The following is a 25,279-nucleotide window of genomic DNA, read 5'->3' as shown; positions in this document are numbered from 1 at the left end:
CAGAGCACGCCAGGTTATTTCTGCTTTCATAGCATTTGCATGCTGTAGGGTGAGCAAAAGGTTCTGCTGCTTGATTCTTCTGCAAGAGCTGCCTACCGGCAAATGGTTGCAGGGATGGAGGATGTGACAGAAAGCATTTGTCTCCACAAGAGCAGAGTTACATTCAGTGCAGAGTGTGAGAGTCAGGTTGGTGTGGAAAAGCACTGACACGCTGGGGATGATGCAGTGCTCACATGTCTAACACTCACAGACATTACTGTCAGAAGGATGGTGCTGTGTTGTGCTTCTACCTTTGGCAGCCCCTGGAGAAATGCTGTGGCACACAGAACACCTTTGTATTGCACTGACTGCTGCCATGCAGCATGGATTTAACACACCAAATCCAGAGGAGCGTGACTGCATCTAACTGCCCTGAGAAAAACTACTGTAGCTGAAGAGATGAGGAGGCAGCTGCTCATCTGCAGAACAAGCAGTACTGCCAGACATTGGGCCAGGTGAGCACCTCCTGCTGCAGCGTGATGATGACAGGGCTGGAGATGATCTGCAAAGCCAGCTTAAAAGTGGGAGACGTGAGTCAACATGGCAGGAGGACAGAGGCGTTAGGGAGCAGCCAAGGCATCAAAGAGTATCAAAAGGCTTTGAAAAGTATCACAAAGCAACAGCCAGGAAGACTGGGATTATCATGAGCAGCAACCTGGATGCTAGAGATTATTTGCTGCCATACAAAATGGTAGAGATCTTGCTGCTGACATCCCAAAGCCATGCAAAATGGGAACCCAGAGCTCTGCCTGCACGAACCCCACAGCCATAGCATTGCAAGCTGAGCTGCCTTGCTGTTTGTTGCATTCATCCCAATCCCTGTGAATGAAGACTCGGAATGCAGTCAAGGTGATGACTGAGCATGAGAGTGACTTTATTCAATAAAAGACAGGAGGGCTTGACAGGTCAAGGGTGAAGATGGGACTCCTCTTGTCAAGATGAGAGTGGCTCAGAGCTGGTGCTGCTGCCTGGTGCCTGGGACTGGCAGCCTGACTCTAAGTCCCCATCTAAGATGCTCAGCTTCACCTCACTGATGCTGACCTGCTCCTGCATGGTGGTGCTGCTGTTGGGGCACTCGGGCTGTGCTTGGGATGGGCAGCACTGCAAAGGCGCTGGGTCACAATCCAGGCAAGTGACTGTGGTGTCTGGCAGGCTCAGGTCAGGAGCTTCAGCAGAGCCAGGAGATATGAGAGCATGAACGTGGATGAGCCCCTTGTGTCTATCACTGTTACCATGTGGAAGGCTGTCATCCGAATTGCAGTGATTCGTGCTTAATAAGAACTCTCCATTGATGGAAACACACTGCACATCACTACTTGGTTTGGATCTCTGGGGTTGACAAGGGCTCGAATCACCTAGGAAGGCATAGAAACACAAGGGTTAGTGTCAAACATTTCCAAGTTGAATCATGAAAGAGGTTGTTGATACTTGGTAATAGAGTGGCGGCAGGAAGAAGCAAATAGGCTTCAAGCAACAGAGCCACTGTCTTGAAAGTGATCCTCATGCAGGTCCAGCTCGTGTGTTGTTTCACTGTAATCTGCTTCTTTGGGTCTACCTAGTGGGCAGCAACACTCGAGCTGTTACTGATATCATTGAAAAGAACTGGAGACAATTGTTCTATTCCTAAGAGCTTCAAGGTGCCTAGAAGCACAAATAGAAACCAGCAGTATTTCATCACTTCACCAAAAGGAAGGTCAAACACCTGAGCTGTGAAGAGCAGTTACAGAACCTATGCATAAGATCACACCAGACATACTTTGTTCTAACAACAGTTATGGCACATAGTCCATTTCCTTCAATATTCCCAAAATGAAATGATGTGGAGCATTACAGGGAAAGAAACACTGCACACAGACACTATGACCCTGATTATACTGAAGCAGCAAACTTAAAGCAAGTCAGAGTTTTTGATTCCAGGATATTTCAGGACCTATCATGTGTGAAATTCAGTTACACAACAGTGCCGAGGTGCCTGCGTTTCAAGCAACTTTCAGATCACAGCCATGTAAAATAAAAACAAATTCAGTGCAGAAATAGCAATCCTGTACCTTAATACTCATGAGATTATCCATTTTTTACAGCACTCTGACTAAGTTCTAAAACTTGCTCATCCCAGTTCACTTCAGCAAGTTCCACCAATTCAAGCAACGCAGTTCTGAGATCCTATGTATGTTATGCAGATAGAATTGAACAGTGCAGAAATAATCTCTGACAGCTTTAAGAGCTCCGTTCTGCTTACAAACTCTCAGTCCAAAACTATTCGCAGTTTTAAGGAAATGAACACCTGAAGCAGTTGGATCATCTGCCATTTGCCGCATTCTGCTTCTTGGCATCATGATTAGCACGAAGGGTTTTCTGCTGTCCTGCAGAGATGGACAAAGTCCTGCTTACAAATGGACCAAGTTTCAGTGTACAGCAGAGTTTTTACCAGACTAACAAGCCACGTCATTCAATTCATGTGCTCAGGTTGTTATGCACTCCGAAAGGAAACAGAACTAACTGTTGGATTCTGAAGGCAATCTGTGGGGTCCTACATTTCCTCCTGATTCTGGAAGAGGAAATTCTAATAGCAAATGCAGAACTTTGATCTTTGTAGACATGAGAAGAGCTGGCATTTAGGAACATTCATTTCAGGGAAATCAAATGATGTGTCTATATTTTTACTACAGATAGTATAGGGAGCAGCCAGTTGAAGAACCAGATACAAAAAAATCCAGCCCATTGGCAAGAAAATACTTCTCCTTAAATTCTGTATGCTATCATGGTACAGAATTAGGCTACAGTGCCACATAGGCCAACCAAGTGTAGAACCAAATCCACAAAATACTGGTAGACAAAGCAGCAAAAACAGGGACAATATTCAGCAGACTGTGCTGTGGCCTTTCTACCCACAGCTCAGCATGTTCTGCCATCCAAAAACAAGGCCTCTTGTCAAGCTCTGCTATTTCCCTTCTCAGTGTATTCTAGCACCACTGATATCCACTGGTATCCTCCTGTAGAGTGCCATCATATTGTCATCATCCAAAGGAAAAACCCACACAGCAGAGCATACAGCACTACACCCATGCTCCAAATATCCGCCTGAAAAACAAAAAGACAAGCTTACAAACCTGAAGCACCTCAAATGGCTTCCTGACAGACTGGATTGTCTGCCCTTGCCAAAGCCCACATATAGCCCATGAAAAGCTGGCTCTTTCCTTCAGGAAAATAAGCCTTATCGTTCCAGAGAAAGCATATAACCCTCATTCAATTGCCCTTCCACTCAGCTTAGAGCACTACTAAAACCAGCATCTTCACCTTAGCTCATCACACTGCTGCAGTTCCTTTTACAAGGATTTCACTGGCAAAAATGAAATCAAAGCCGTCACAAGGGATTTAGCACAGTTACGTGTTACTGGCTACGAGAGCTGTCAGCACAGTCACCTGTCTGGCTTTGCTGCTGTTCTATTTATGTAGAGGCACAACAAGGTTCAGACACCTCACAGTGTAATTCTCACTTTGACTGTAAAGAAAAAGGAGGCTTGAAAAGCAGCGTGTGGAAAACAAAGAAACAAGAATTAGAACAACAGTGGGGCCATGGCACTTGTAGGAATTGCTCCGCCTTTAACAGCGATTCAAGAAGGATGAGGGCATTCCAAACCAAACCAGTTTGGACAGATTAACAACTGCAAGTAGTGGGTTCCAAAATTACAGACATGAAATCAAAGCTGGAAAAACTCTTTGCATTTACATCTCTCAATTTTTAGTACATTGTGCATTACAGTGCAAACAAGTCTTCACATACAACTTGGAAGCTAAAGACAAGTCTGACAAAACAGACTGCACAGAAATGATGGATAATTAACAGAGCAAATTGCTCTTTCAAAAACTTAGTAATAGAAAGAGATCTCTGAAGCTGCTGTTCTGTAGAGCACCAAAGCAGTCGCTTGAGGCAGTTCAGGATTAGCCAGAGACAAACCAGCCAGCTGTGTGAACTGAGACCAATTGCACTTTTCTAGTCTGTGGCCACTGACAGCTTCTGAGAGCTACCAAGCAATGCAACCTAGCAGAATTCAGAAGGGAAACCAAGAGAGCCTACCTGAGCTCCACTGCCTTTAAATGCTCTGTGGAGAGGGAAGGGAAAGAGGGGAAAACAAACACCGCTCTACATCCCTCTGAGCCAATAGACGCTTTGCCCTGGATTAGCTCTGGTGCTGCATAAGCTGGGCTTCCTCAACATGTGTTCAGGCGGTAATCAAGGCCTGCCTGGAATAACACAAAAAATAGAGAGAAATGTTTGCTTTAACAGAGTTTATGTCTTCTGGTCATAACACTTGAGAAGCCTCAGAGGCTTCTTCTCCTGTGCATATTTTCATTCATCTTATATTTTGTTTTCATTCAATGTCACCACTCTAGGCAAATATTGTCTAACACCATGAGTATCACATAAATGTGCAGATCTCAAGCTGCTCACTTATCTAGTACCCTTGGCATGATGCTTTATTTTCCTCAGCTGATCATCTAGATTGTGCCTGTTGATTGTGCAACAACAGCCTGTTGGTCTCGATTACCTGTGAGAGGCTCTAAATTTGGCCAGGAAAAATCATTTGAGGATAAGTAATTATCTGGGACTCAGTAGGTCTTCCCATGCTTTCATAACAGCAGAGATACACACACACACAAACTCGTGGAACCCCACTGCTTTGCACAATCCTGTGCACACTCACGTGTGTCATGCACTGATTTCCCAGCCAGTCCTCGTAGGGCCTCTTACTTAGGACAGGAGTGCAGGGGAGCAGCCAGAAGCTGTTTGCATTCCCTGCTGTCTGCTGGGCAGCTTTGCTGGAGATGCTTGGGTTGCTTTGTTTTTCCCTGGGAGGTGGGAAGGAGCTTTGGGTTGGAGGCACATCCCATGCCAGAGCATCCCGATGGCACGTGTGGGGCACTGATCTGCAGCAGAGGAAGGGGAGGAGGTCCCAGCACAGCTCTGCACCATGCTCTGCCACACTGGGCAGCTTGTTCCTGGCTCAGCAGCACCATCAGACAAGAAGCAGGGAAGGAAATCAAGGATGGGGGGTACTATCAAACGCAGTTAGTGCATGCCTGTGCAGGACAAACAGACCCAGATCTTGTGGGTTGTTCCTGCTTTTGTAGCATTCTTGTGCTGTAGCTTAGCAAAAGGTTCTGCTGCTTGAATCTTCTTCTGCAAGAGCCACCTACAAGTAAATGTCTGCGGGGATGGAGGATGTGACAGAAAGCATTTGTCTCCACGACAGCGTAGTTACACTTGGTCTAGAGAGTGTGAGAGGCAGGCAGCACTGCCTGATGTTGGTCAAGGCGAGCTCCTCCTGCCGCAGCACGATGATGGCAGGGCTGGAGATGATCTGCAGGGACAGCTCACAGGTGGGAGCCAGGAATGGACACGGCGGGAGGACAGAGGTGTTAGGGAGCAGCTACGGCATCGAAGAGCATCAAAAGGCCCTGAAAAGAATCACAGAGCTACAGCCGGGAAGCTTGAGGTTTTCATGAGCAGCATCCAGGATGCTAGAGACTATTTGCTGCCATACACAACGGCAGCAGAGCTCTCGCTGCAGGCATCCCAAAGTCAGGCAAAATGGGAACACACCCAGAGCTCGGCCGCGCAAACCCCACAGCCAGAGTGTTGTAAGCTGAGCTGCCTTGATGTTTCTTGCACTCATCCCAATCTCTGCGAATGAAAACTCGGAATTCAGTCAAGGCGTTGATTGAGCACGAGCGTGCCTTTATTCAATAGGAGAAAGGAGGGGGTGTGAGGTCTGGAGGAAAGATGGGACTCATCCTCTCTTGTAATCATGAGAGCTGCTCAGAGACCATGCTGTTGCCCAGAGCCTGGGACTCGTGTCCTGATTCTGTGCCCCCCTGCGAGATGCTCAGCTTCTCCTCGGTGATGCTGACCTGAGCCTGCATGGTGGTGCTGCTGTCGGGGCACTCGGGCTGTGCTTGGGCTGGGCTGCACTGCAGAGACATTGAGTCCAGGCTGGTGCCTGAGGAGTCTGGCAGGCTCAGGTCAGCAGCTTCAGTATGGATGGGATGAATGAGCGCTTCAACGATGATGACATTCTTCTCTTGATAGCTGATGTTATACGGAAGGCTTTCATCTGAACTGCAGCATCCTGTGCTTAGTAACAACTCTTCATTGATGGAAGATGCGTCATCGTAACATGCCCTGCGTCTTGGGGATATACAAGGGCTCGGGTCACCTAGGAAGGAGTAGATGTACAGCGGTTAGTGTCGAACGTTCGCAAGATGAACCATGGAGATTCTTGCCATTTGGCTATGTAGTGGTGGTGGGCAGAAGCAAATAGGCTTCTAGCAACAGTGTCACTGTCTTGAAAGTGATCCACGTGCAGGTCCAGCTCTTGTGTTGACAAGAGACTCATTTGGGAAAGACGGGTGTCAACTGAAGATGTCAGGCACGGCCTTGAACGCCAGAAGGAGGTACAAGCCCACTGAAAGCATGAATTCTACCTGTGTTGCTGACAAGCAGTGTTTTGTAAGCTGGATTTGCATGCTTACCTGCCAGGACCAAGACTTCTGCTTCAGAGGGCTCCTTGGCACTGCTCTGCAGTCGGCGTTTGGCCACAGGGGATGGTTTGCCCAGGCAGAAGCAGGAACATCAACTGCAAGCTGCTGACTCTGCCCTCTTACTGGGAGAACTTGGTCTGGAGAGAGAAAACAGAGCATGCTGTCAGTCGTGGTGCAGGGTGAAGGAAGAGCTGCACCGAGCCCTGGCCAAAAGTTGCCTGTTCCGGGCATTGCCTGCTTTCTGCTGAAACACAGCTTAGAAACGCCCTCTGTTTCAAACAGCAGAGGATGCTTCCATTCCTACAGCTCAGCCCTCAAGTCCTGAAGGCTAAATACCTCTCAACGATGTCAAGCAAGGACATGGATCCGGAGAATGTCGGAGGCTCAGGCTGCTTCGCTCTCCCGGGGCTGGCCTTCACCAGGGAATGAAGGCGGTTGATGAGCTTGCCCCATTTCTTTGGCTCTGTGCAACAAAACAAAGAAACCAGTTCATTTCAGGCCTGGCTCGGTTGGACGAAGCTGAGCGCAACGCATTCGACAGAGCATGTAACAATGGGAAGAACATTCCCAACAAGGGCACGCAAGAATGGATTTTCCCCATCCCTGGAGGTGCCCAAGGAGCTTAATGCAGTTCTCTTTCTAAGCTTGCTGAACTTGGGCATAAACAAACCCACTGAAAGTAGCGTTCTGACCCTATTTGACTAACTCGCGTTGTCAAATGTAAATTACGCACCTGGCTTTGGCAATGAATTGAGGAGGGAATCGGGAACTTTTCCGCTGATGAGTTCCATGCACTCACCAGGGAAAAGCCCAACCTGTAATTAGAACAAAAAGACAGGTGAGCATTAGCCCGAGCCCAGAGCCAAAGGGAAGGTCCACTGACAGTGACACAGGGCAACTGTTTGCATCCAGCAGCCATCCTGTGCAGGCAGAGCAGCTCCAAGCTGAGATTCCCAACTCTACTGAAGTTGTGCTCTCTAGTCAAAAACGTGTGTCTACCTCAAAGCCACGCTTGCCTCTCCCCCAGGGGCTCAGCCTGTTGATATGTCCTCATATCAACAATGCTCACCAGATCTCCGACCTGCAAGAGATTGAAACATCAATCCCAGATTCAGCAAATCTGGTAGGAAAACAAAGCAGAAAGGACTGCCCTCTTATATGCACAACAACAAGGAACGCCTGGAACTGCTTACCTCCAGAGAGAGCTCATCTGGCCCCTGGGCAACGTGGCTCTTAATAACATGGGCTGCCGCAATCGCTGGTACGTTTAAAGATGACATAGCACGCACCAGCTGCGGCTTCTGCATGTTATCAGCCTGCAAAACAGAGCACAGGCCGTGGTCAGGAGCTGAGGACAAACCATGAGGATTTCAAGGTGAGGAGCACATCTGCAGAGAAAGCTGCAGCAAATGCGCTCCGTCCTTCTCAGGAGCACTTCAGAAGGAGCTGCACGTCTCATAGCTCTGGAGCAGCACTTCTTCCCCACCCTTCACTACTCCAAGCAGCTCCAACAAACTTCTCAGAAGAAATCCAGGCCAGCACAGACCTGGCAGACCAGAACCAAGTGCAGCTTGTGTGACGGCAGTGCCCACTCCTTGCTTCCACCCTGCTCCAACAGGTTAAGGAGTCTGAGCCTCACTGGCCTTTGACAGCTCAAGACTTTCATCATCTCATGCCAACATTTCTCACTAAGATACACCTAAGGCATTGAATTCTCTTCTCACTACCTCCTCCCAGTCCTCCCCTAGGAACAGAAACCATTCAGATTCTACAGCAAACTACAGCATCTACCCGGCAAGAGCACACTGAACCACCTGCAACAATGAAACATGGTTTTGGAGAGTGGGTCTGAAAACACACCTTTAGACAGCTGTCTCCCTGTAGCCAAAAGGAAACCAAGCAGCAAAAGAAGAGTCCAGCCTGAAACATGCCCATGCTACTAGCCCAGGTTTTTCACAGTGAATGTAAAATCCATCCTGCTCTTGAGGTAACAAATGACCAGTGGGTCTCCCCTTGCTCCACCCCTTCTCCTTCAAAGCCAGAAAAAGAAAGAAAAAACAAGCAGAAGAAACCCAGACGTACCTTTCCACACACAAAGCAGAAAGTGGAACAGCAGTTGTCTCCTTCCTGAGACATGGTGGGGAGCATCCAAGAGGAAGCCCAAGTTCTTTGCTTCTCTCCACAGGGGAACTCTTGCACTCTTGGCAAGAGCTGCTTTGGTTCTTTCTTCAACTGCTTCCATCACCAGAATCTCCTTTGGAAAAGGAACCCTAGAGAAAGAATCAGCAAATGAAAAAGAATGAGGAATAACCACTTTCCCAGCATTCTTCTGACATGCAATTAAGACTCTTGACTCGGGCAAGGTCTTAAAATCAGCTGGTTACAAGAACTGTCCCAAAATATATCCAGCTTCTGTACAGCTGCCGTTATTTCTGACAGCGAGTGTAATCACAGAATCATAGAATGGCCCGGGTTGGAAGGGACCTCAAGGATCATGAAGATCAATCACCTCCCTGTCCCTGCTGGCCATCCCCTCTTCTGATGGAGCCCAGGGGACCATTTGCTCTCTGAGCTGCAAGAGCACGCTGATGGCTCACGTTCTGTTTTTCATCCACCAGGACCCCCAGGTCCTTCTCTGCGGGGCTTCTCTTAAGGACTGCTCCTCCCAGTCTGTAGAAATGCCTGGGATTCCTCCAGCCCAAGTGCAAAACCTTGCACTTTGCTGTGTTGAACCTCATTAGATTCACCTAGGCCAACCTCTCGGTTGAGCTCCCTCTGAATGGCATCCCTTCCTTCCACTGCGTCAGCCGCACCACTCAGCAAACAGCAGAGGGTGCACTCCATTGCATCATTGGTATCACTGATAACCATGTAAAAAAGCACTGGTCCCAAGACAGATTCCTGGATGACACCACTTGTTATCGGCTTCCACCTCGACATCGAACCACGAATCACCACCCTCTGTCTGTGGCCTTTCAACCAATCTCTTATCCACCAGGTGGTCCACCTGCCAAATCCACATCCCTCCAGTTTAGAGATAAGGATGTGGTGGAGGGCCATGTCAAAGATCTTGCTCAAGTCCAGGTCAATGACATCTGTTACCTTCCTTTTGTCCACAAATGCCATCACTCCATCATAGAAGGCCACCAGACTGGTTCGGCATGGCCTTCCCCTGCTAAAGCCACGCTGGCTGTCTTGGATCACATGCTCATTCCTTATGTGATCAAGCATGTCTTTGAGGCGGATCTGTTCTTCACCATCTTCATCACAGTTACACATTTGAATCAAATAATTGGTGTTCCTGTCACCAAGAAAACCTCTTTGTCTTCTACTCCTGCTGCACTTCTGTGCTTTCACCAGAAGCAAAGGGAGAGGCCACCTCCTAGATCCAAATTTTAAGAAACCAACACCCAATAGGTGTCATCTGAAGTAAAATAGCAGAGAAATTAAGATGACTCTTCTGCATCCAGCTTGGATCACTCCCTCACTCAGGCACACCACCATCAGATCAAGGAGATGCTGCCTTCAGCTTTGAGACTGTATGGGAAATCACAGCTTGAACCTCTGATTAATCAGCTGAGGCAAGTGTTGGGTCAGCTGCGGGAGCACAGGTGAGAGTAATCTAGCTGTGCTCCCAGAAGGGGTGCACCTCGACTCAACCTCCTTTGAGACCTCATTTAAAGGCTGACCACCACTGAGGCAGCATCTTTTGGAGATTGCTCCCCAGTTGAGACTGCCTCAGCTTTCTGGTCAAGGTATCGATATTGGTGAGTTTCCCTTTGCTAATAACCTTTGACTATTTACCACCATCTTGGTTAACATCTTTTTATTAGCCACCCTTACAGAGACCATAAGGGTTTGGGCTTCCAAACTCTCAGCAAGCATTTGGATCAGACAGCTTCCTGCTGGGGAGCCCCCTGCATCACTGCTGCCTATTCTGGTACCGGACCCGCAGATGCTTCAGAGCTCATTAGCATGGACTTCCTTCCTCCCCTCAGCAGCTGCTCCTGCACTCACCTTCATTCCTACTCAGATACCGGCTGCTTCCAGCACCAGCTGACCTGCAAGACACAGAAAGGAAAGGTGGGAGTCATGCAAACGCACAAGCCCAAGGCTGCGTCACCACCACGTATGGCAGCCTCGGGAAGTCAGCTGCAACTACAGCCTTTGTCAGAATGGAGACAGGCACCGTCAATTCAGTGTGACCTCTGCAGTCATTGCCACCATCAGAAATAGGCACTGAAATCGCTCACTTCACTGCAGCTGGTTACCTCCAAATTCTTTTGCTTTTGGGAAAATGCGGACACGGAATTGAAGGACACTAGAAAAATGACATCAACTTCATTGTAAGTGGTTAAGCAGGACTTGAGCAAGAAAAGCTTCTCAGCTCCTTGTAAGGCACTAAGTGATGGGATATATCCCGTACCTGCAGAAATCCTGACCTCTGCCACAGGTGCCTGAGTGACACAAAAGTTGAGCTGCCCATTCAGAAGCTCGTGGGGCAGGCCATGGAGCGGTTACATACCAACACATGAACAGGCACTTTCCCATCGGAAGGGAAATCCCTTCTCCCTGCCATGCCATGCCCACACCGCTCCTCAGGGCTGCACTGACAGCACAGACACAATTGAAACATCTTTTGTCATCATTGTGGTTTTTCACAGACCCAGACAATGAGATACTGGGTTGCTGTGTGGGTTCCCAGGCGGCACTGCCATTTCCAAGCCATTGCTTCCTAGGGGCACAGAAAGGAAAACACCTGAACAAAATTTCACCCAGAGATTGCTATTTTACCATTCTTCCATGCAAAACAGGAGGACAATACAGCGGATTTGTGCAGCTGCATCAACACCCTGGGTGCTAAAGGAATGCAAAGACAGAAATATCAAACCTACAAGGAGGGAAGCTATGTTTAGTAATATCTTTTCTCATTTACAACAGGCAGTTGGCACTACTAAAGGAAAATCCCAGGCCTCAGGTTCTGACAGTGCGACAATCTGGCACGGACTCAGATGTGCGTGATCCAAATGGTTTATTCCAGGTTCTAATACCACTTCTGTGAATTCACACGTTTTCTCTCTTAACTTTCCCACAGCCTTCACATGTCCACAGAACATCCCACAAACTCTCCTTTACGGTGCACGTAGGCACTCATCCCACCAGAGCCATTAGTCATTCCTAGCCATGTGCTTCTCCTCCAGTCACGGACAGTATCACACAGCCATCATGCATCTTAAATGACTTAGTTTTTCTGTTCTTTCTGGAGGTGTCCTTGGTTCCCAGCCTTACCTTCTCATGCCGTTCATCTTGCTCTGCAGCTCCTGCTCTGAAGAGTCTTCTTATGTTCCCACATGACAGGAAGAAAATGAAGACACAACCCCTGCCACCAAGGTCAGCTCTGCAGCACACGTTACCTGAGGAGCACTTGGCTACTCATGCAAACTGCACAGTGCCAGGAAGATTGTTACATGTTGCACTTCTTCTTCTTCTCCTGGCTCAGAAATTAAATTTTCTACCTAGAAAATGGAAAACAAACAAACAAGCAAACAAAAAACAACAACAACAAAAAACACCTCACCTGACATAAAGGAGACATAATTGTTACTATGGAATTCCGGAGGGCAAGGTATTTGCCCTCTCTATGAAGAAGCTGACTGCAAAGGACTAAGAACAGCCACGATCACGTTGAGAACTTGCGGGTAAAATTCGGGACTGAACCAATAATGGGCTTCTGGAGGTGAGGGTCTGCTCCAGGCCGCCTGGTCAAGGGAGCCTGTTGATGGGCCCTGCTTACTGCAGCTACCAGAAGCACCGCGTTCACTGACTCTCAACTTGATGGGGGATTCCAGTCAGGCTGGGAAATCAGCATGGCTGGCTGCAAGCTGTCTGAGAGACTGCTGGAGTGCACTGACAATAACTTTGTGGGCCAAGCATTAAGCACACCAAGCAGAAGGGAAGCATTACTGGACATGCTGCACAGCAGGGGTTAAGACTGGAGGTGGTCAGGGCTGTAGTGACCATGCCCTCCTAGAGTTCCTCATCTCAAGGAATGCGGGCCTGGCAAAAAGCAAAGTCAGGACCCTGAGCTTCAGGAGAGTCAGCTGCAGGCTGTTCAAAGAATTCTTGGACGAGGGACACTGGAAAACTGTTCTTAGGGGCAAAGGGTTCAAACATCCCTTTGTGTGCACCTGTGTGCAGCCCAACTCCTCAGCACAGCCCTGTGCAAGCACACATTTGTGCCACCGCATCCACGCACTATCCATGTGCTCACACACACTCACACAACCACATCCCTTAGTGCAGCCCTGTGCGCACACACACTCACACATGTGTAACCCCTTCCTTTCACTCCCAAAGTGCACGCACACACCGGTACCACAATGTCCTTGTGCAGCTCCAACACTCTGCACACCCCTGTGCACGTACATATATGTGCATGCTCGTCCTTGCACACATACCCACAGACCTACACACACCTGAGCAACACCACTGGTTTGTACACTCATGGACACAAATGTGTGTACAACACCATCCATGCACATATACACACACACACACACACATGGATCCCCACTGCTTTGCACAATTCTGTGCACACTCACGTGTGTCATGCACTGATTTTCCAGCCAGTCCTCGAGGGGTCACTTACTTAGGACGGGAGTGCAAGGGAGCAGCCAGAAGCTGTTTGCATTCCCTGCTGTCTGCTGGGCAGCTTTGCTGGAGATGCTTGGGTTGCTTTGCTTTTCCTTGGGAGGTGGGAAGGAGCTTTGAGTTTGAGGCACATACAGCGCCAGAGCATCCCGATGGCATGAGGGGGATCAGGGCCCCTCTATTGGTTACCTCGGTGGCTTGCAGCAACTGGAACTTTCCCCCTTTTGGAAGGGTTCACCTTGGTGGTTGTTTTGTGTTTTAATTCTTTCACTCGTGCCTGATGTAGATGAATCCACGGGGGTACCAGATGATGGAGACCATGGTTCCCACGATCGCCTATTGAGAAAGCTAAACAACGTGAATTCCTCCCGACTCATATCATCAAAAATCTCAACCATAAAAAAGAGACGTCTTCGTATTCAAGCAAATGACAACAGTAAGACCATGCATGTTCTTTTGTTGTATTTCCAGTGTAATCATGGGGAGGATATGAAGAAGTGGATCCACTGATGAAGAAGTGCAGAATCCACTTCTGCACTTCAGGCACGAGTTCCTTAGAATTGGAAGAGAACCTTAAAGGCCATCTTGCCCAGCTCCCCTGCAATAAACAGGGACATTCAGAGCTCGATCAGGTTGCTCACAGCCTGGTCATTAGTCATCCCGGAGGCAAAACACACACTGAACGATTTCTCGCTGCAGTCATAAATCCTTGGAGACAACAGCATTGACACTGCATGTTACTGAAGCAGTAAAAGAAATTGCTCTTGTAACTCTCCTTGTGTTAAGGAAAATGATGATAAAAAGCAATGGAATGCTTTGGCAGGACACCAAAACCATCCTCCTTCGTTGATATCTGCTGCAATGGAACCTTCCACTGGAAGAAGCCCCTGATGACTTGTCACCCCATAGTGGTGAGCTTGAGAAGCAGGATTGCTGCACAATAGAATGAACTGGAGCTCCTTAGCATCTCTTACATCCAGGAGGGGTGTGATCAGACCCACCTATCACCTTCAGGCGCGCGCTTTCTGATACCCTGTCTGACTTCACTGTCACTGTGCCAGCATCCTCAGGCGTAACCTGCTTCATTATCAGTGTGCAGCAATTGCCAACGTTCTTGATGTCATTGTAATTGTTGGTGTAAAGGAGGTTGCCATTCAGGAACCATTCCACGTCCTTGTCATCATGGGACAGCTCGCAGGAGAAGACAGTAGAGCTCTCTTCTTCAATTTCCACATCCTGCAGGTGCTTCTTCACTTCTACATTGCGGGCTGTGGGGAAACAAGGTGAACTGTTACCACTGTTACTATAAATCATACTGGGATGTGGTAGAATGGTTGGACTAGATGATCTTTGTGTAATCTTCTCAGTGAAGATTATACATTTATAAAGTTAGCAGGAGAGAACGGCAGAAATCAACCTCAAGAAGAGAAATCTGAGGTGAAATAGGACATGGAAGAGGCCATCCTCCCTGCTCATACCTTCAGCTGTCAGCGTGGCCTCAGTCTCTGCAATTTCTGCCTTGCACTTGTACACACCAGCATCATCGGGCTTCAGCTTCAGAATCTTGAGCTCTGCTGAATGCTTATCCCTCTTGATCTTGTACTTCTCAGAGAGCTCAATGGGTGTGTGGCCCTGGAACCATTTCACAACCTTTGGAGAAGGCCTGAAGTCACAGGACAGGATGACAGAATGACGTTCCAAATCTGTCTTGTCCTCCAACTTCCTGGTGATTTGTATATGGTAATCTGCAAAGCAGGGGTGGAAGAGAAGAAAGGATGAGGACAATTGGAGGAAAGTCTCTTGCGTCTACTCCATTTCAATTAATGTCATGTTCACGATGGTTCTTTGAACCACTCTAAAGATAAAACAAACGACTGCCTATAGGGAATGCCATTGACTACATTTCCATAAAGTAACACTGTATACTATATACCAAATGCAAGGTCCAGCTCTTGCTCTGTGCTTATTAAACTGCTCCCAGTTGAGGCAATTATTCAAATAAGAGTGAGTTGAAAATATAACAAGTACTTTAGGATGTGAATGGAGACTCTTACGCTGGGGACAACAGCAGATAAAAAGCCTGGAAGTTTCTTTCAGATGAAATCAATGACAAACTGCATCAAATTTAGGTGCTACCAAACTCAAACTTGTCTACTTCAGAAATACAATTAATTTCACCTGATTTGACTTCTTTGGTATAGCCAAGGACAAAACCTCAGCTCTGCAGATCTGAATAGTAAGCACATCACAACTATTCAAACAGATCTTTTACTGAGATGCAGCTGTCTCATTTAGTGTCCAACGACTTTGAACTGGAAATGGAGCAGACCCTCCAGAAACACACACAATATTTCAAAGACCCCAGTGAAGGAAGACTGTACGTTAATTAATTCTTCATCTTCATGATGTAAATCAAGCCAGGATATGTTACCTCTGATGAGCAGATTGGCTGTGGATTTTGATTTGCCAATTGAGAACTGAATGGTGCCAGTCATATCAGTGATGGTTTTCAGTATGCTCAGCTGGTGGATGGTGCCTTCTTGCTGCATAATCAAGTTTCTGCCAGCCTGTAAGATTTCTCCACGCAGATACCACTTGGGAGGTTTCACAGAAGGAATGGATATCTCGCATTCAAATTTGGCTTCTTCAGGCTCAGTCAAATACTCATCACACAGCTCCTTTACTAGATTAATGGATTGCTCTTTAAGAAGGATGGAAGGAGAGAAAGCAGAGATTTAGAAGGAATGTAAAAAACCCTTACATTATCACCCTACTTACTCACGTCAGCATTACTGCACATGAACACTACACCTATCACCTCAAAATGCCTTAAAACATCATTAAAAAATACTAGAAAGAAAGGAATGTTGTTAAGAAGTCAGACAATATGACTGGCAACCTGAAGAGAGCCCAGATCTTCTGATTCCCAGTCCAACATCCAAATCAAACCATGACCTTCCCATCCCGATATCAAACTCCTCGCATTACGAAATGGAATAGAGGTTCACTGAAACATGGACATTGATAATTACTTTGGTTAAATACAGCAACTTAGCTCTGAACAACAAGATTTCTCCTAGTAAAGGTCTCTGTAGCTCAAATGTAATGGCTCTACTTAGGAGAAATTCATTTTCCAGGATTTTCTTGCCCTTATAATTGTAACAGTGGCAAAGCTGGGGACTGAACTCTTGAGTAGTGTGCTAACTCAAATGTCTCCCTTTTCTTTACCACACTTAACATCATATATATACCCTAACATTGTATATATTAAAAAAAAAAACAACTCTGAGCTCTTTTCAAACAAACAGAGAAAATGAAGAAAAAGTCAATCTATGTTTTTTATCCCAAAACGTTCAAACACAAATCTGAAGTCGAAAGGTAGAAAATAAACCTCCTAAGAAAATAATCTGTTTTACTTACCAAAAGTAAATTCCAAAAGACAAGCTGGATATTTTGTGGGCAGAAAGGTAGGTAGGTAGGAGTTTGCATTTCTGTGAAAGGTCCTGGTGGTGTTTAACTTCCTTGACATTCAAGCAAAGGATGTTAGCTAGTTTATAAGATAAGATAATTTAAGCAAAATCATCATCTGAACCATAATTACCTTTAACTGTAAGATGGGCACGAGATTCTGCCTTTTCTGCAACAGATTTTATTTCTGCGGCATCCTAGACTTGGACACGTGTGTAAGTCAGCGAGTAGGTCCTTCCTGAAGCAGAGAACCACAGAGTCACTAAGGCTGGGAAAGACCACTAAGGTCATCTAGTCCAGCCACCAACTCATCCCTACCAAACTGTGCTCTTGAGAGCAAACCCACAACTATACTTGGCTTCCTTGAGCAAAGAGTTCTGAGGCACATGGCCAGGCTGAGCATCACCCATCTGGTTTCACAGCATCACTGCCTGTTCTCTCATGTCAATGAAACCACCCATTCCCCCACGTCCACATCCCTACCAAAGTGTAATCTAAATATGGCTTCTACAAGGACTGACCAAATGTGGCCTTTCTGATAACCTTTCTGATCGCCGAAGTCGCCTGACTCGGAGCCGTCCCGGACCGATCAGCAGCAGCTGACCGCGTGGTCAAGGGGGATCTCGGGCGGTTCCTTCAAGCAGGGAACCCCCGGGTAGAGGAGAAGCCCGGCAGCTCTCAGGGAGCAGCTGACGCAGCCGCTGACGCAGCGTGTGGGCGTTCCCTGCCTACGGAGGGAGATTTAAACGGGCACAAGGAGGGCAGCGACTAGTCGCTGCCCACCAGAAACGGTCAGGAAGAGGCGGGGCTCGTGCACCTCTTGACTTCCTGTTTCAGCTCTGGTAAGTATTCTGCTCCGACATGGGTGCTCCCCGGCGAAAGGCTGCTGCCAGAAATACTGAGGAGGCCAAGACAAGGGTCCCGATCTCACAGAAACGGGAGGCAGCAACCAAGAAGACTGCAGAGACCCAGACTGAGGTCCTGCACATGCCTTATAGGAAGGCTGCTGCCAGAATGTCTGAGGAAACTCAGACTGAGCCCCCAACCCAAGATGCTGGTGTGCAGGTCTCTGGCTGTACTGAGTGCCAGAGCCTGGCCCTTGCAGTGCTGGGTGAGGGAGGCAGTGATTGTGTTCACTGCGACCAGGTGAACTACTTGCTCAGCCTCGTAGTTGACCTGAAGGAGGAAGTGGAGAGGCTGAGGACTATAAAAGAGTGTGAGAGGGAGATTGACTGGTGGTGTCAGTCCCTCTCAGCCTCAAGTTCTCAGCACACAGTCGAGGCTCCTAATGGAGCATGTCAGCCCCTGCCACAAAAACAGGTGGTAAAGGGCAACACAGCAGCCGGCCCCCTGTCCTCTCTTCCCCCCAGCAGTAATTTGAGAAGGGAGAAGAAGTGGAAACGGGTACCTGCTCGACGGAAGGGGCATCCTCCATCACGACCATCCCTGGCTCCCCAGGTGCCTCTGCGAAACCGGTTTGAGGCCCTGGAACTTGAGGGGGGGACTAGTGAGAGTGTGGAAACAGGTGCACCCATGAGGTTGCCTCAGGTGAAGCGGTCACCCCGAAGCCTCAAGACTGCTTCTACACGTAAGGACAGAAGGGTGATTGTTGTAGGTGACTCCCTTCTGCAAGGAACAGAAGGCCCTATATGCCGGCCTGACCCTACCCGCAGAGAAGTGTGCTGCCTTCCTGGGGCACGGGTCAGGGACATTTCAAAGAAAATTTCTAGATTGATTCATCCTTCAGACTACTACCCACTTTTAATAATTCAGGCTGGCAGTGAGGAAGTTGGCAAGCAAAGCCTGAGGTCCATCAAGAAAGACTTCAGGGGAATGGGGCGAATACTTGAAGGAGCTGGGGTGCAGGTGATCTTTTCTTCTATACCCGTGGTGTCAGGAAAAGATACAGGGAGGATCCAAAAAACCCATCTCTTAAACAGATGGCTTAAGAGCTGGTGCAGACACAAGAATTTCGGCTATTTTGACCATGGGGCAATCTACACTGCACCTGGAATGATGGCTGCTGATGCAAGCAGCCTGTCCTTGAGGGGTAAGAGGGTATTAGCTGAAGAATTAGCGGGACTCATTGATAGGTCTTTAAACTAGGAACGAAGGGGGAAGGGGGCAAAATAAGGGCTACTGGGGTTGAACGGTGCATTCGAGGGATTGTACCAAACTCTGTGGGCAAAGATTGCAGAGTGCAAAAGGAGGGAGTAGGGCAGGGGGATGCTGGGGATGCCGCTGTTCTAGCGGATCCTGGATCGCTTATGAAGGTGGTGAGACGGACAGCCCGGCTGAAGTGCCTTTATACTAATGCACGGAGCCTGAGTAACAAGCAGGAGGAACTGGAAACTGTGATGCACTCTAAAAATTATGACATTGTTGCTATCACAGAAACATGGTGGGATGACTCCCACAATTGGGATACTACCATCGATGGCTATAGGCTCTTTAGGAAAGATAGGCGAGGTAGGAAGGGTGGGAGAGTCGCCCTTTATGTCAGAGATTGGATAAACTGTGAGGAGCTCCCCATGAGAAACAGTCAAGAACAGGTTGAGAGCCTGTGGGTTAGGATTAGAGATGGGACTAATAAAGGTCAGCTGGTATTAGGGGTATACTACAGGCCACCTGATCAAGGGGAGGCTGCTGATGAGGCTTTCTTGCTCCAGATGCGTGAGGCGTCTGGCTCACGGGCTCTTGTCCTGGTGGGGGACTTCAACCATCCTGACATCTGTTGGGAAAACCACACGGCGAGCTGCAAGAGCTCCAGAAGGCTCTTGGAATCCATTGATGATAGCTTTCTGGTTCAGGTATTGGACAGACCGACCAGAGGTCAAGCGTTGCTGGACCTGCTGCTCACCAACGCTGAGGAGATCATCAAAGGCGTCAAGGTTGGAGGCTGCCTGGGCTCCAGCGATCATGCCCTGGTTGAGTTTGTGATCTCAAGCGATGTGGGCCTGGCAAAGAGCAGGACCAGGATGCTCAACTTTAGAAGAGCAGACTTCAAGCTACTCAATGGAATGCTGGCCAAGATCCCCTGGCGCGCTGCCCTCAAAGATAAGAACGTTGAGGAGAGCTGGCTACTGTTCAAGGATGCCCTCCTGGCAGCACAAGAGGTCTCCATTCCCCTGATTAAGAAAGTGGGCAGGAGAGGTAGAAAACCGGCATGGCTCAGCAAGGACCTGCTAAGAGAACTGAGGGTGAAGAAAGGGGTGTACAAGCTCTGGAAACAAGGCTGTGTCACCCGGGAAGACTACAGGGATGCCGTCCGAACTTGCAGATGTGGGATCAGGAAAGCCAAGGCGAAGGCAGAACTGAACTTGGCGAGGGATGTGAAAAACAATAAGAAAACCTTCTACAGGTACATTGGCCAGAAGAGACAGGCCAAAATGGGCGTACCTACTCTGGTAAATTTAAAAGGAGAAATGGCTTCAACAGATGAAGAGAAAGCTGAGGTGCTGAATGAGTTCTTCACCTCGGTCTTCACTGGTGGCCAGGATTCTAGTCTTTTTCACGTCCCTAAGTCTTGCACCCCCATACCTCCATGTGGGGACCAAGGAGGTAAATCCCTCCCCACTGTAAGGGTAGAGCAAGTCCGAGAGTGCCTCCTTAGACTGAATGAGTATAAGTCTATGGGGCCAGATGGCGTGCATCCCAGGGTCCTGAAGGAGCTGGCTGAGGTGGTTGCTGAGCCGCTCTCCATCATATTTGAGAAGTCGTGGCTGTCAGGTGAGGTCCCGGATGATTGGAGGAAGGGTCACGTCACTCCCATTTACAAGAAGGGGAGCAGGGACGACCCAGGTAACTACAGGCCGGTGAGTCTCACCTCTGTGCCTGGGAAGATTATGGAACAGATCCTCCTGGACAACATGCTTGATCACATAAAGAACAAGCATGTGATCCGAGACAGCCAGCATGGCTTCACCAGGGGAAGGTCATGCTTAACTAATCTTGTGGCCTTCTATGATGGAGTGACGGCGTTGGTGGATGAAGGGAAGGCGACCGATGTCATTTACCTGGACCTGAGCAAGGCCTTTGACATGGTCCCCCATCACATCCTCATCTCCAAACTGGAGGGAGGTGGATTTGATGGGTGGACAACTAGATGGATAAGCAATTGGTTGAAAGGCCGCAGACAGAGGGTGGTGGTCAATGGCTCTATGTCCAGGTGGAGGCCGGTAACGAGCGGTGTCCCTCAAGGGTCTGTCTTGGGACCGGTGCTCTTTAACATCTTTATTAATGACATCGATGAGGGAATGGCGTGCACCCTCAGCAAGTTTGCTGATGACACCAAGCTGAGTGGTGCAGTTGATACGGTGGAGGGAACGGATGCCATTCAGAGGGACCTTGACAGGCTGGAAAGCTGGGCTCGGGTGAACCTAATGAGGTTCAACACGGCAAAGTGCAAGGTTTTGCACTTGGGCCGGAAGAACCCCAGGCACCTGTACAGGCTGGGAGGAGTTGTCCTTGAGAGCAGCTCGGCTGAAAAAGACCTAGGGGTCCTGATAGATGAGAAACTTAACATGAGCCAGCAGTGTGCTCTGGCAGCCCGGAAAGCAAATGGGATCCTGGGCTCCATCAGGAGAGGGGTGGTCAGCAGGGATAGGGAGGTGATCGTCCCTCTCTACTCTGCTCTTGTGAGGCCCCATCTGGAGTACTGTGTCCAGGTGTGGAGCCCTCAGTACAAAAAAGATATGGAGATTTTGGAAAGGGTCCAGAGGAGGGCCACAAAGATGATCAGGGGGCTGGAGCACCTCCCCTATGAGGACAGGCTGAGGGAGTTGGGTTTGTTCAGCCTGGAGAAGAGAAGGTTGCGGGGTGACCTCATTGCAGCCTTTCAGTACCTGAAGGGAACTTACTCCCAGGAGGGGAGTAAACTCTTCGAAAGGGCTGATAATAGCAGGACTAGGGGAAATGGTTTTAAGTTGAAGGAGGGAAGATTTAGGTTGGATGTTAGGGGAAAGTTCTTTACTAGAAGGGTGGTTAGGTCCTGGAACAGGCTGCCCAGTGAGGTTGTGGATGCCCCGTCCTTGGAGGTGTTCAAGACCAGGTTGGACAGGGCCCTGGGCAACCTGATCTAGTAAATGTGTATGTTTGGTGGCCCTGCTAGGCAGGGGGGTTGGAACTACATGATCCTTGAGGTCCCTTCCAACCCGGGTAATTCTGTGATTCTGTGTGATTCTGTGGCCGTCGTCACCTTCAAAGTACCTGATACAGAAGGATCACACTCACTGTCAGGCAAAACCTCTTTGGAGAGGTGAACTGACTGCCCTGTTCACCCCCACTTTGGAAAGAACTGCACTCATTTCCTACCTGCTCCTGGCAGTGTGGGATGGTGGGATAGCATCACACTTCCCACACTAAGCTTCCCATCATGTCACTTGTTCCACCCTAACCTCAGTCCCAAAACAAAAGGGAAACTCCCTTTTGAACCTTCTTCATTTCAGATGTACTTTCTGCTTGATCTCCAACCCACCCCCCACTCAGGAGAAAGATCCCCCTCTTACACCCTACCATCTTGCCGCATTCTGATGTTGTCATCAGCCTTCAGCTTGTTGTCATCTTTGTTCCACTGGCTCTGAACCTCATCGTGTGAAATATGACAGCCAAATATGCACTCCCATATTCATTCACTTCCACATCTTCCAGTGGTTTAACAATCTTGATATCTCCAGCTGTGAACCACTAGAGATATATTTGTCAGGGTATTTCCAGAACTGAGCGCAGCATCTTTTCCTTACACATATTTACATAGAAAATAAGTAGGATTTTGTTTTATTCTAAACCATCATCCATTCACGAGTCATTTCTCTCTTCAACACAGTCAATGCATTATTGCCCTTGAACCTAAAGACAGACTTACTAGCTACAAAGGAGCTCCCTGCAAACAGTTTTATGGAAACCAGAATCTCATTTATTCTAAAACCTTTGCAGCAAAATTAAGGGTAGAAAAACAATAGAATGGAATGAATCTTTAAGGTCATTTAGCCAGGCTGAGCATCATCCATCTGGTTTCACAGCATCACTGCCTGTTCTCTCATGTCAATGAAACCACCCATTCCCCCACATCCACATCCCACCAAAGCTGCTTAGTGCTCCCAAAGCGAATGCTCACCAGCTGTTTCCAACTTGAAGGTCATCTTCTGGCCAGCAGCCTCGCAGATGTATTCTCCAGCATCTTTCTTCTCCAGCTGCTCCACAACCAGACGCCGTGTTTTGCCCACAGATTCCAGTTTGAACTTTCTGGAGGAGGCAAGCAGTCTTCCATCCTCGTACCATTTTACTTCGCTTGGATCCTGTGCTACTTCACAGCTGAGGGAGGCACTTGATGCCAGGGCAGCACTCACCTCTTTCTGCACCTTCTCCTGCTTTATAAACACAGGTTTTGGCTCTGAGGGAAGAAAAGAAAAAGTATTGACTGAGGGACTGAAATGAGACCATCTTGCAGGTTTTATGTACAGGTTGGAACAGGTTTAGGTTACCACTTGTGCCCGAACTAATAGCCTTCACTAGAGAATATCAGCTCTTCTGTTGACACAAAGTGTCAAATCTAGGCAAGAAAGAACCTAGGAACTGAAGGAACCAAGAGGGTCCTTGAACACCAGTCCCATGGTTGCAAGTCACTATGCAAACATATTGAACCCAAAAGAACATCTGTCCTGCAGGCAACCAAAACCTGAGTTCCTTTTACTTAAGACCCACTGTGAAACATCAAAACACATACACATGTGATAGTCAAACCACTGGCTGCTTTTTCATGACCCAGAACAGTACTCCTAGCTTCCTGAACAGACTCCTCATGGCCTCTACCATTGCCACAACTGTGACTGTCAAAGGCACAAAGGAAATATGCTCACCAACGCAGTCCTTTGTTCTTTGTGTGTGATTTGCAGATATCTATTTTACTTTGAGCTCTGGGAATAGTCAGCTCTACCAGGTCTCTTACTGTGAGTAGCAGACTCACCTATCCAGATGCAGCCTCCAACATAAAGGCATAGTAAAAAGGCAGTGTACTACTAGGAGAAGTTCCTGCTTCTCCTGCCATGAAAGGCTGCACGTAGAACATGCACTCCAGCCTCACTGCACATACTTCTCTTAGTCAAATGTTTCGGTGAACAAGAATTACAGTTTGGGATCTCAGGCACTGGAGAGATTTGAATAATATCTTGAATATTGCTTCCATTGTACATATATCAGTAATTATTATTCTACAGACAGACTGAAACAGGTCTTTGTGCCATACTAAATCCAAATACTTGCTACAAACCCAGGCAATCAAGTATAGGAGTAAAACCTCAGCACAGACTACTGCAACTGGATCACTGTATAATAGAAACTAGATTTTACTTTACTGATCTCTGCTGTATTTCAGACAACACCTGTCTTACCTGTGACATGAATCTTGAAGGTGAGTTTCTGGCCAGCAGCCTCGCAGCTGTACTCCCCTGCACCTTTCTTCTCCACCTGGCTCACCACCAGCCGACGCTGTTTGCCCTCTGACTCAGCCTTGAACTTCTTGCTCGAGCTGATCAGTTTCCCCTCCTTGTACCACTTCACCTCCATCTTCTCCTGGGCCACCTCACAGCTCAGCGTGGCATTTTCTGTTGGTGCAGCCTTCACCTCCTTCTGCACCTTCTCCTTGTTGATAAAAGCATCTTCTGCTTCTGGAATTGAAGGCAAATGGGCACATTTAAGACATGAATCTTTTCTACACAGCCTTCTCCAAATGCCCAAATTAGTCTTTGGACTGTACCGTTGAGGACAGCTTTCCCACTCACATTTCCTGACAGTGCTATGAACTGAATGCCAACATCTCAACTATATCAATTGCCAGTGAAGAACTTCCTCCCTGCCAGACCAAAACAGTTTAGATAGCCCTAAACTTGTTTTCATTTCCACCAGTATCATGTTCCAAAATCTTCAAAAATTAAAAAACACCCCTTTCCCCACTGTCCAGCAGCACACCAGCATACGCAGTCATTGAAAAGTCTGTTTCATACAAAGGGACAGGCATTAAATTGTCCAAACAAGCTGACAGCTGTAAGTTGCTTTGCCAGCAAAAGCCAGGTGAGGGGTCAAGGTTAAATTCTGTTTGTGATTAAGTCATAGTGAGGAAATGTATTTTTCTCACCTACTTATTTCTGAAAACAGTTCTAATATCTCCTGAGTTTTCAGAGGCAGTAATAAAATGGTTTCCCCTATGGAATCATAGAACGGTTTGGGTATAGAAGGAAGCTTTAAAGATCATCCAGTCCAACCTCTTGCCGTGGTCAGGGACATCATTCACTAAATGAGGCTGCCCAGGGTCCCCATCCAGCCTGGCCTTGGACACTCCAATGATGAGTCACCCACAACCTGCACTGGACAATCTGTTCCAGTGTATCACCACCCTCATCATAAAGAACTTTTCTCATGTCCAAACTGAGTCTACCCTCTTCACTTTTGAAACCATTGCCCCTTCTTATGTTGCTACAGACCCTGGTAAAAAGCCTTTTTCCACTTTCTTATCAGACTCTCTTCATAAATAGAACGCCTGTCTTCCTCCATTTTGGAATGAAAAGCACCAGCTTGAAGCCTT

General features: G+C 47.9%; 2 protein-coding genes and 1 long non-coding RNA gene across 4 annotated transcripts; all 3 read right to left on the bottom strand.

Annotated features, from left to right (window-relative positions):
• Positions 1-889: 889 nt before the first annotated feature.
• LOC146755224 (uncharacterized) lies at positions 890-4,323 on the bottom strand. Its single transcript, XR_014938349.1, has 2 exons — positions 4,118-4,323; positions 890-1,394 (listed from the first exon to the last, which is right to left on the bottom strand). It is a non-coding gene; the product is annotated as an uncharacterized LOC146755224 (long non-coding RNA).
• A 2,601-nt stretch (positions 4,324-6,924) lies between these two features.
• LOC146755223 (rho GTPase-activating protein 33-like) lies at positions 6,925-9,013 on the bottom strand. The gene is made up of 4 exons (XM_085526296.1): positions 8,665-9,013; positions 7,776-7,898; positions 7,316-7,663; positions 6,925-7,045 (listed from the first exon to the last, which is right to left on the bottom strand). The coding sequence occupies exons 1-3, from the start codon at positions 8,728-8,730 to the stop codon at positions 7,583-7,585; spliced, it is 270 nt and encodes an 89-aa protein (XP_085382422.1). The 5' UTR covers positions 8,731-9,013; the 3' UTR covers positions 6,925-7,045; positions 7,316-7,582.
• A 1,529-nt stretch (positions 9,014-10,542) lies between these two features.
• On the bottom strand, positions 10,543-16,984 carry LOC146755222 (obscurin-like). Of its 2 annotated transcripts, XM_085526253.1 has the most exons (7): positions 16,835-16,984; positions 16,654-16,754; positions 15,665-15,934; positions 14,712-14,978; positions 13,232-14,501; positions 11,872-12,098; positions 10,543-10,643 (listed from the first exon to the last, which is right to left on the bottom strand). In XM_085526253.1, exons 3-5 carry the CDS (start codon positions 15,780-15,782, stop codon positions 14,194-14,196), a joined length of 693 nt encoding a protein of 230 aa, XP_085382379.1. In that variant the 5' UTR covers positions 15,783-15,934; positions 16,654-16,754; positions 16,835-16,984; the 3' UTR covers positions 10,543-10,643; positions 11,872-12,098; positions 13,232-14,193. The 2 variants fall into 2 exon arrangements, with proteins under 2 accessions (XP_085382379.1, XP_085382380.1); XM_085526254.1 differs by lacking the exon at positions 16,654-16,754.
• Between the last annotated feature and the right edge of the window lie 8,295 nt (positions 16,985-25,279).

The sequence above is a fragment of the Coturnix japonica genome, chromosome 35 (assembly GCF_054131305.1).
Source record: "Coturnix japonica strain WE chromosome 35, WE-NBRP24, whole genome shotgun sequence".
Lineage (NCBI taxonomy): Eukaryota > Metazoa > Chordata > Aves > Galliformes > Phasianidae > Coturnix > Coturnix japonica.
The sequence above is the reverse complement of the archived record's forward strand: the minus strand, read 5'-3'. Positions and strand labels throughout refer to the sequence as shown.